This window comes from Staurois parvus, unplaced genomic scaffold (assembly GCF_062004578.1).
Source record: "Staurois parvus isolate SC_StPar_1 unplaced genomic scaffold, SC_StPar_1.0 ptg000025l, whole genome shotgun sequence".
Taxonomy (NCBI): domain Eukaryota; kingdom Metazoa; phylum Chordata; class Amphibia; order Anura; family Ranidae; genus Staurois; species Staurois parvus.
In genome coordinates, this window is record NW_028317821.1 from 7,990,207 (window position 1) to 8,002,500 (window position 12,294).

The 12,294-nt window shown below is 40.9% G+C and overlaps 1 protein-coding gene across 3 annotated transcripts in view; it reads right to left on the reverse strand.

The window, feature by feature from the left end:
* NUP37 (nucleoporin 37) overlaps positions 1-12,294 on the reverse strand; it is a 68,914-nt gene that overhangs the window by 26,477 nt on the left and 30,143 nt on the right. For all 3 annotated transcript variants that reach the window (XM_089651811.1, XM_089651812.1, XM_089651813.1), the window contains one exon: positions 8,650-8,774. In XM_089651811.1, coding sequence (XP_089507937.1) covers positions 8,650-8,774 — 125 coding nt within the window. The remainder of the gene's footprint in view (positions 1-8,649; positions 8,775-12,294) is intronic.

Below are 12,294 nucleotides of genomic sequence, written 5' to 3' on the forward strand. Positions count from 1 at the left end.
ACCATTTTTCTCTTGGTGTCAGGAAAACCTGTAGAAGAGATTCATGCTGATAGCAGAGGAAAGAGGCAGCAGACAGAAATTACACATAGCGCTCTTAATTCAGACAAGTACACATTATAGAAGGATGTGCTTTGTTCGGATTTCATATCTGAGGTTTACAACCACTTTAAGTGAAAGCTGCCCCAGTCTCAAACCTGGAAATGGAGTGTGCCAGAGCATCAGAAAAAGTAATTGATGTGAATTAACCCCTAAAGTGTATGCAAGTCCTAAAAGTAAACTTCTCTTTTTTGCTGCATTTTAACCTGTAAAAATACCATCCACAGTGTTCTGTCATACCTATTTGAGAAGTAAAAATGAAAAATCAAAGGAGGAATTTTGACTAACCTAAATTCCATATCCTGAAGCACAGAACAGGACACAGGCAATTAATTTATAGACCCTATAATATAGGCTCGTAGTTGAGGTGATTGGACACTGGCAAAAGTTTTTGAGGACATGAATTTTCGGTTTTGGTTCAGAATTTTCATTTCCGTGCACCACTTGTTTTTTGCAGGCAGAGAGAACCAAGTTCAGATCCCAAGGAAACAATGGTGCTGCAAGCTTAAAGCAGAACTTTACCCATAACAATTTGATAAAAAAAAATAAATAAATGTTCTTTAGCAAGGAACATACATTCCACATTAATAATTATGCTACCAAAATTAGTGTGTGTGGAAATTGCCTCCAGAATTGCTTGTTTCTTGCTAGAGGCTGCATTTTGCTGAAGCCCAGAGCCCCTAAGCAACAGAAAATATTTTATTCTGCCAGCAGATTGGCTTTTAATGGCTCTGATTAGTGATGCACCGATATATCGGGCACCGAAAAGTATTGGCTGAAAATAGGGTTATTGGCGTTTTGGTAGGAAAAAAAAGGAGGTGCCAATAATGATAACTGACTTCAATGCAAGAATGCGCCCCATTGACTTCAATGCAAAATCCCCTGCCCCTTTCCATCAGTGCTAGGGTCACATTAGCTCAGTGATGGAGAAAAACTGAGGGAGAAGAGAAACATTGGAATACTAGTCGATACCAGCCTGCAAAAGTGTATTCGCTTTGGAAGAATAAATCACCTCTAATGTTGGATGTCCTACATGTGTGGATGTTACTGTGTTATATAAAACTATTAGCATAGGTTTTCACATTTTAGAATGGGGTGCGCTTTTAAAATTATGGACATTCTAGAGGCACCCCATTTTAACATGTGGGGTGCCTCGAGACTGTCCATAATTTTAAAGGGTGCCTTGACTGAAAAAAGGTTGAGAAACTCTGCCCTAAGTAAATAGTCTAACTGAATGTGGACTGAGGCATCCTTTAAGATGGAGCTAGGTTCTTGGGCCAATGCGTTTAGTTCAGACAGAAATGGTCTGGCAGACTGGCACAAAAGCAACTGCAAGTTGCTTGGAGGGGTTTGCTATGGAAATGAGGGCTTTAAAGAAAGGTAGATATGGTATCCTTAAAGTGAAACTACACTGCACCTGAGCATCACAAACCAAAAATGCTATTCAATTCATTTTTGTTATTCAAAGCAAACTCAGCCATCCAATCCATCTCTGTGCTTTATTTTGCTGAGAAATCATTTTACAAAACACCCCCTAGCATTTCTGGCTGCGGCCATCCTAAGAAAAGGACATGTGATTTATGTAGCATTAGCTTCCTGGAATCCATATACCCTTATCTCAGGCATACAGGCAGGAGGGTGTGCTTAGCTCAGCAAACCCCTCCTTCCCTCCTGAGATGTATGATGTCATTTGTCTAGGTTTGGAAACCAGGAAGTAACTGAAGAAATTTATAAAAAATATTTGTAAATGTGATATACTTCCCTATATATTTACTAATACTAGCAGCGTAAGGATTACAACTAATCAATGTAGACAGAGAGTGACATTCCACTTTAAAGTGGTTGTAAAGGCTCAAGGTTTTGTTTACCTTCATGCATTCTATGCAGCCCCCTCAATACTTACCTGAGCTTCATCACAGTCCATCAATGTGAACAACAGCCTCGGCTGTCCTGGGTCTCTGTCTCCTCACTGGCTGAGGCAGCAAACAGGCGCCATTAGCTCCCGCTGCTGTCAATCACAGCCAATCAGCCAATGAGGGGAGAGAGGGAGCAGGGCCAAGCCACGGCTCCATGTGTGAATGGACACACGTAGCTGCGGGTGCCTCCATAGTAAGTTGTTTTCTGTGGGGGCACCCGACAGGAGCGAGGGGCCAGTGAGCCTGCGGGGGTCCAGAGAAGAGGAGGATCCAGCCTGCTCTGTGCAAAACCTCTGCACACAGTAGGTAAGTATAGCATGTTTGTTATTCCCCACCTCCCAAAAAAGGAACCTTTAGAAATTGCTTTAACCTTGGATGAAATCTCTGCTACAGGCATGTGTAATGATCATGTTAGAAATTCAGAGCTGTCCTGTGTGCATTCCTTTTTTATTTTAAGGAGTCCTCCAAGTTTTAATTTTAGACCATAGAAAAATTAGTCTGAAAATAGGATAGGAGGAGGGTTTTTAGCAGTTCAGCAACAGACACCTACCTGGGCAGGGCTGACACCACTCAGTCCACAAAAATATAATAAGTGCAATACAATATAATAAATTACAAAATTGTAAATCACAGAAATACAAGTGTCTGAATAAGTTCATTTATCTTAATTGAAATGCTTCTATCCTTCTTTCCTTATGTAAACATCAAGTGCTCCAAATCGTAAAAGTGCAAATACAGTGCCACCAGATGTCTGTGCCATGTGGGAAGGCGGAACGCGTTGACGCAACTTCCGGTTTCCGATCCTGTACGTGTGACGTCATATGATTCCATGTTTAACCATGTTTAACCACCTTATGTGAGTGTAAGGAAGCTTTTTTCTTTGCACTTTATATATTTTTTATCGGTATACAGTAATATACCATTGGCATCTTTTCTTTTATGTTTAATATTGCTATATGTGGAAATATCTGGGAAGGAGAGTCAGTGAGAAATCGCTTAAGAGCATTACAACTTCTGAGGATACCACACTCCATCTGCATGCTTGTCTTTTTGTCTCTTAAAAGCTATATTAGCTCGAGAATTCACAGTATTTGGTGAGTGTGGATCAAATGTTTTTTTTCACTGAAGATGTGAGCATGCTGGAAAATTTATGTAGTTTGAGTTACAGTTCTATTTAATTTTTTTCACAAATTTTTTGGGACATTGACTTCCAGTCCGGACACTTTTACCCCCTTCCTGACCAGGGCAATTTTCAGCTTTCAGCGCTATCACACTTTGAATGACAATTGCGCGGTCATGCAACACTGTACCCATATGAATTTTTTACCATTTTTTTGAGACAAGTAAAACTTTATTTTGGTGGTATTTATTCACCACTGGTATTTAAATTTTTTTTGCTATGTAACTGAAAATGTCCAAAATTTTGAAAAAAAAAGTGTTTTTCTTATAAAATTTTGCAAATAAATATTATTTCATCATAAATCTTGGCCAAAATTTATTCCGTTATCTTTTTAGTAAAAAAAAATAAAAAAATAATCCAAATTAGTTTATAACCACAAATTATAATTTTTAAACATTTTTTTTTTACATTTTTATATTTATTTTTTGCATACTGTCACCATGGTGCCACTGTACTACTTGTGGGGGGTGATGATTTTTTTTTTTTTTTTTACACTGATTGCTTTTACACCCATATAGGATGCAAAAGCAATCATTTCTCTTTCTCTCTGTCTGCATTCTTGCAGCCATTGAGAACTACTGAGTGAGCTGTGATTGGTCACAGCTTGTCATATGGTAAAAGGCTGTTGTGAATAGCCTTGTACCATGTGACCTCTGTGATCATTCACAGATTTCACACGTAGTAAGCAATGATGTCAGAAGTGACATCTTGCTTACTACTTTGCATGTGATCACTGATTGGCAAATCAGTGATCACATGATCGGGACCTCGTACAGAGGTCCCGTCCGACGATCGGTGTTTCACTGTGTCCAGAGGACACAGCGGGCACCGGATCGCAGTGCTGTGCGCTCCCGGGGAGTGCGCAAAAGCAGGGTGCGGGGAGACCGTTTATAACCGGCCACCCGACCCTGCAGTGCCACCGTCCGGCCGTTTATATACAACGGCCGGTCGGGAAGTGGTTAATATATATTTTTTCACATTTTTATTATTTGTATTATTTGTGCTGTATCACTTTATGAGTTCTGCGATACCTTGCAGTCCACCCCTTGGTTACCTATCTAACACAAACCTTGAGAATTTAAAGACCACCAGATGGTAGCCTATCTATACACTGAAACATAAATGATGATATGTATCTAAATATACATATACGTGCCGCGCTCCACATATTAAACTGAACTACTCATAGTGAGTGATAAAAAATTAACCGTGAAAACAGAGTGCTTCAAACAAGTGCAACATAAATGTGTAAATCAAGAAAAATTAATATATAAAAAATGAGGTATATAAGGAATAATTCTGCAAATTATATAACAGTCCTCTTTATGCTTCTATAAATATTTCCGTGACAGGTGAGGTATATAGTGCCACACTTCCCGTGCTCTGTGAATAGGTGTGCGCTCACCTCCTTGTTAACCAGACAAGCTGGCTAAACACACTTTTTGTCCTCACTGGACAAGGTGGGAATCTTTACTTTAGCTGCATATCTCCATCCAATGCTGGGCTGCCTTATTGCCACCAGAGGTCTCCCTCCTTCCACACTTAGACCTCAATGGTTTTATAGGGGTAGTGAAGATGATTTTCCTCCTCTCAATTGTACCATGTAGAAACAAAAGAACCACAAATGGTGCCTTATCCTTTTTGAGATCAGAGCCCGTTTAATATAAGGTAAACGCCACTCACATTTGATCCATCAGTGCGGTTATCAGCTGGCATGTGTGTCAATCCTGGATAGCTAGCGCCGCTCGTCCACCGCGGCGTCGTGACGTCAGAGCCCCTCCCCTACGCGTTACGCCACAGGGTCACGTGGCTTCATCAGGGGGATTATAATCCCCTTGATGAAGCCACGTGACCCTGTGGCGTACCGCGTAGGGGAGGGGCTCTGACGTCACGACGCCGCGGTGGACGAGCGGCGCTAGCTATCCAGGATTGACACACATGCCAGCTGATAACCGCACTGATGGATCAAATGTGAGTGGCGTTTACCTTATATTAAACGGGCTCTGATCTCAAAAAGGATAAGGCACCATTTGTGGTTCTTTTGTTTCTACATGGTACAATTGAGAGGAGGAAAATCATCTTCACTACCCCTATAAAACCATTGAGGTCTAAGTGTGGAAGGAGGGAGACCTCTGGTGGCAATAAGGCAGCCCAGCATTGGATGGAGATATGCAGCTAAAGTAAAGATTCCCACCTTGTCCAGTGAGGACAAAAAGTGTGTTTAGCCAGCTTGTCTGGTTAACAAGGAGGTGAGCGCACACCTATTCACAGAGCACGGGAAGTGTGGCACTATATACCTCACCTGTCACGGAAATATTTATAGAAGCATAAAGAGGACTGTTATATAATTTGCAGAATTATTCCTTATATACCTCATTTTTTATATATTAATTTTTCTTGATTTACACATTTATGTTGCACTTGTTTGAAGCACTCTGTTTTCACGGTTAATTTTTTATCACTCACTATGAGTAGTTCAGTTTAATATGTGGAGCGCGGCACGTATATGTATATTTAGATACATATCATCATTTATGTTTTAGGTTTTAACACAGTTCATGAGCAATGTGTAAAGTGCTGTAGCACCAGTAGTCATATATGGTTTGCAATTATTATTTATTACGTTAAGGGAAGCATCTTGTTTTGGCTCACGAGTATAATTTACCACTATCTATACACTGCTTCCGCCTAGCCTGTAAACCTTTTGCATTGTCTTCGTCCCCTGGACCACTCATTTCCATCCAGCATAATCCTTACTTTACTCCAGATCTGTTGTCCCAATTCCTGAGAGAAATTCGGCCATATGAACAAGTACACGAAGAATATTTCTTCCAACTGGGTACCTTTCTATCTTATGAAGCATTGCAAGCGAATATGTAAAATTCTTCCTTTCTCTTCTGGACATATGTTCAACAAACACTTTTTAAAACTTCTAAACCCCTCCTCCACAACCTGTTCAAAGCCATTTGCTCTAGGACCACACCACAACACCATGTGATATCTCTGGTATATACACTCCTCTTTTCCAATCACACCTCAGCAAGTAGACTGCATCAGACATGGAAACAAGAAACAGGCTACTATTTATATATTTAGGATGGTATAGGACACCTCTACAACTTCACAAATTCTCACCCTCAGCCTCCCCCCTCTATGCTGGAGATGTGGATCTGAACCTGGTTCATTACTACATCTATGGTGGCCCTGCCCCAAACTGCAACCATTCTGGAAAGTTTTGCATGAAGATCTAGTCCATCTACACTCTAGACCAGCAATGGGCAAACTACGGCCCGGCGGACCTTTTAATCCGGCCCGCGGAGCTAGGCTCCCGCTAGGCTCCTCTCACAGACCGCCCTGAAGACCGGTGTAGCATGAAAATCTGTCTCCTATGAGGATCTGTCCCCCTCGACGTATCTGCGCATGTGCCGGAGATCGCCGATCGGCTGCTAATGCCTGAAACTGGCACATGCGCAGATACGTCGAGGGGGACAGATCCTCATAGGAGACAGATTTTCATGCTACACCGGAACGGCGCGGGACACGGCGAGAGGAACGAGCGGAGCAAAGGTAAGTGAACTGACACAGGGGGCACTTGGGGACTTAATATGGGGGATGAATTACTATGGGGGATGAATTACTATATGGGGGATGAATTACTATATGGGGGATGAATGACAATATGGGGGATGAATGACAATAGGGGGGGATGAATTACTATAGGGGGGATGAATTACTAGGGGGGATGAATTACTATAGGGGGGATGAATTACTATAGGGGGGATGAATTACTATAGGGGGGATGAATTACTATGGGGGATGAATTACTATATGGGGGATGAATTACTATATGGGGGATGAATTACTATGGGGGATGAATTACTATATGGGGGATGAATTACTATATGGGGGATGAATTACTATATGGGGGATGAATTACTATATGGGGGATGAATTACTATATGGGGGATGAATTACTATGGGGGATGAATTACTATATGGGGGATGAATTACTATGGGGTATGAATTACTATGGGGGATGAATTACTATAGGGGGGGATGAATTACTATAGGGGGGGATGAATTACTATATGAGGGATGAATTACTATGGGGGATGAATTACTATATGGGGGTGAATTACTATAGGGGGGATGAATTACTATAGGGGGGATGAATTACTATGGGGGATGAATTACTATAGGGGGGATGAATTACTATGGTGGATGAATTACTATATGGGGGATGAATTACTATATGGGGGATGAATTACTATGGGGGATGAATTACTATATGGGGGATGAATTACTATGGGGGATGAATTACTATATGGGGGATGAATTACTATGGGGGATGAATTACTATATGGGGGATGAATTACTATATGGGGGATGAATTACTATGGGGGATGAATTACTATGGGGGATGAATTACTATATGGGGGATGAATTACTATATGGGGGATTAATTACTATGCTTACTATGGGGGAATATTACTATACTTACTATGGATGACACATACACATAATTCATCTACTCTTGGTCCGGCCCCTGGGTCCAATATATGAACCCATTGCGGCCCTCAAGTCAAAAAGTTTGCCCACCCCTGCTCTAGACTATACTCCTGCCCAATATTTGCTACATCATTCCTCTCTCACGAAATTCACATATCACAAATCTCTAGCTCTACATTGCTGTATTTCCTGAAAATGGGGCACCCCAACCCCTCCAACGCTTGCAGAATGGCATTATCGCATCCAACAAACAGTTGAAATAGAGGAACTGATCTGTATTGCACGAAATACTCCTACCAAATTTACCATACATGGCCATGTTGGCTCCATTTCTAAGAATTGCTAAGTAATCCAGCACCACAATCCAAACCTGCTCCTGGGTAAATGACTGACCCAATGTAGGTTTCTAGATTGCTTCAGCTACACGACAGACAGGAACAGTGAAATTTTTTACTCGTCTTATTTCCTACATGCCACCTTCCTCTTGCTCTCGTAGCATAATTGAGATATGTACTATGCATCACCTTATAGGAATTATGTTATTTCTAGACACATATATTTGAAGTCTGGATAATACAAAAACTATTTCGTTATCTCAAAACTATGAGAATTTATTCATGTGCTTAACCCAGATTTCTCTGTTGTGGCTGTATACTATGTACACAATATGCTCTAACACATATCACGTAGAAATTTACTGTTGTATTACAAATACTGTTTCTATTATCTCATCAGTTTTTCTGCAGGTATTGTATGAACAAGGCCTTAAACAGTATAGCTTAGTCAATGACCTACCCCAAATTTCTGACTGGACAGTGAATAAGCACCACTACAATGGATTGCAGGAAGAAGATATAAAGATATGTTCTCACACATGGAATATAAAAGTATAATTTTACTGCATATAAAACAGCTTTACATTTTTTTTAATAAATAATTTAAAATTACCTTAAAATGGGAGTCAAGGTATCAGATCTAGTTTCTGGACTCCAGGCTATAGCATCCACTCTTACTTCATGGTGAAATGTTTTGAGAATCTTAAACTCTATACCATTTACAGAGGTATCTTCTTCCTGTATTACAAATGATACACATTTTTTATGTTATAGAGAGCTGCATACCAATATTCCAGCAATACAGTACACCCAGTTGTAATGGAGACAAATTGGTATTAACTTCCCACTAAAATCAATTTCCTGGAGTACAGTATAGGACACAGACTTCCTTATGTAATTACAACTGGATTATTTTCAGCTATCTTAAGGTGACTGGACACAGGCCACTGTGTCTTGTACTGTATTCCAGGATATGGATTTTACTGGTAGGTTAAAAAAATCCCATTTTCCTGATAATAGAATACATGACAGGTGCTTGTTGCAATCATTATGACTGGGATGTCCAAAAGCAATGGCCAACACTGCAAACCAAACTACCATGCCAACAGAATAACAAAGGATCAAGAAGGTGTGACACACTCAGAGCAGCTTGTAGTACCATACACCTGAATCTGGCACCAGAAGAGGTTTGAGCACACACCTTGTAGAACTTGGTGGTTCAGGTGACAGCCTTGCAAATCTGCAATATACAGTAAATGCCAGACAGGGAAGAGCCCATGAAGCTCCAACAGTTATGGAATGCTAGAAATGTGTCTTAACCTGGGGGGTGGGTGGGTAATCCCAGCCTCCAGACTATAGGCTTTGACAGCTTGCCTGAGAGGTAAATTCTCACAGCGTGCACTACGTCCAGACAGTGCAGGGAAATTTCCTAGAAGGACATAAGAAAGGATGGACAATATCCTCAGAGGTGGAAAGCAGAAAACACCTTAGGGAGAAAAGAGGGCTTAGGCCTCAAAATACATTACTTAATGTTGCACAGGGAGAAAGGTTTCCAATGGGATAACAGTTGCTTATTCAGAGACTCTCCTTGCAAATTAGATAGCAACAAGAAAAGCCACCTTATGGGTACGTTCAAAATGCAGCTTCTGGAAAGCTGAGAAAACAAGGCTGAAGCCCCACGGGAACATAGGAGATCAGTTAGGAGAGATGTTAGCTACACAAAGACAGAATGGTCAAGGCTAATGTTTTTCCATTGATGCTACTCAAGGCCAGATGTTGGTCCAGACTGGACTGTAAGGACAAAGTATGTTCCACGAAGTACTTTCTAGAATGAAAGTTCCTCACCTTGCACCAAGCAAAATATGTCTTTCAAGTACGATGGTAGACTTTGAAAAGTGGACTTCATGGCTTGAGAGAGATGGGACAGACGTTTGTCCCAAGGCAACAAGATTTTGTACAGGGTTGTGTCCAGACTCAAGGCCAAATTCTCTAATCTCTGGATAGTCCAGAGATGGCCTCGAACTGAGGTCCCACCCAGAATGGTCAGGGACTGTGAAAACTGGTTCTTCAGTGGTAGTTCATCCAGTTACCCTACTACACAGATTCCTCGGCAGAAAGTAGAGCCAAAACCAGGGCAAACACTTTGGTGAAACCCAGGTGTTCTAGAAAGGCTAAATGGAAAGGCAAAAAAACTGGTAATGCTGGTCACCCTCTGCAAATTGCAGATAATGTTGGTGTAATGTAAAAATGGGAATGAGCACATATAGGCAGAGATTTTCTAAAACTGGTGCGCGCAGAAACTGGTGCAGCTGTGCATAGAAACCAATCAGGTTCTAGGTTTTATTGTCAAAGCTTAATTGAACAAGCTGAAGTTAGAAGAGGATTGGTTACTATACACAGCTGCACCAGATTTGTGTGCACCCGTTTTAGTAAATCTCCCCCATATTATCTGATAAAGTGCATAGCCCAGCACTTCATTCCAGAAAAATCATTTCTGACTAAAAATGTTGAATGGGTTCAGTCTGTGGTGTCTTCACATCTAAAAAGATAACAGCAATGACCCCCACTTTTGATGCTTGGAGATAGCAGTGTCCAATAAGGAGTTTAACAGTGTTGTATAGTGCAGCACATGGAAACGCAGGTTCCTTTCAAACTGGCTTTTAATAAAGTTTTGAAAGGTTTGGTGCTATGTGAGCCTTTTCTCCCTTATTTTTCCTAAGTTACTGCTGAATGGAGAGCCTACATATTAGAGGAGGGAAAAGGTGTAAAAATAGAGAGGGTCTAGTTAAAACGTGAATTTTGACCAATTTAAAAATAAGTTGTCAACACCATCTGGTGAGTGCTTACCTTTAGGGTATGCACCGCAGTGAGCAATTCATGAAATTATTGGAAAACAGGAGTCATTGGAAACAGATTAAACACATTTTGCACGGAGCACATTATTTACAAGAACATGGTCCTGGAAGATGAGAAATTGTTTTAGAGTGGACTTTTTACGATATGCACAGTTTAATTTGCACTTGTATTCAGTTTATGCAGATTATAATTGTTATTTCAATCGTTGATGTATAGTTTCAATCATTTTACGATTTTGACGTAGACAACTCTATCCTCCTGTGATCTCTTGATGTACTTAACCAAGGAGAAACCAAACAGGGATTCACTTTCAAAGGCTAACCTCTCAAAGTGTTTCTTGCATTGGAGCGCAGTCGATCAGCATTTAAACCAGATAATTCTGTTCACGTGGCTAGAGGGAAGATTACTCCTGGAAATTTGCATCTGCCAAGGCACTCACACAGTAATAGAAGGTAAAAGGATCCAACTGAATGTGGACCGAGGCATCCATAAGGATAATGAGCCATTCATTTAGTCCAAAATGCAATACTGTAACAGAATGCCATAAATAGGTTGCACGGCGGGGACTGTCAAGGAAAAGAGATTTAAACAGCACCTCTAATCTCTTATCCAATGGGTCCTTGAACATGGGATTATCCTCCATGAAAACCACGAGAGTCTTATTAAGGCAAGAAATGACAGATTTACCACAGGAGCATCCATTTACAAAGGCAACTTTTTTTCAATAGGATATTGCTGGGTGAAATGTTCTGGAGAAGAAAAAAAAAATATTTTCTGGTTGAAGCCATTGTCCATATACATTACTTTATCAGCGAACGAACCGGGAAAGTCTTGGCTACTTTTGTGGTGATCAGATTTGGGCTGCTTCAACGTTAAACAAGAGCGTGCAGCATCAATAAAATGGTTAGTTCACTGTTACAGTGAACAACGTAAAGGTGAACCAACACTGGACACAGTCCTCAACCTCCCTTTCCTGCAGTATTTACCTCTGGTGTTCTTGAGCTATCAGCAACCTTGCAGCTGCTCCAGCGGTCTGGGTATTTGGAATCCCTGCTCTTCTACCTCCTCTCCATCAGCACTTCCAGGACAGATAAGATGGATTCTATTTGGTCAGTGCCGTCAGTGGAAAGACTAGGTCCATCACCTAAGGACACTAGCAAAAAAGCAGAGGGTTGCTAAAAATGGGAAGGTCTCAGCAGCTTTTTTTATTGCCAGTATAGTCACTTGAAGGTAACTGAATGTAACCCAGCTCTTATGAAGCATGTGCCTGCTCTATGATCAGGATGTAAAATGTACTTCTCATTGTTTTACAATGGCAAATTCAGGACATTAGTTTTGATGGCAAACTAGGATACAGACATAGGGGGATAATGAGCCTTTTGTTCCCAGTCAGTGGGTACCT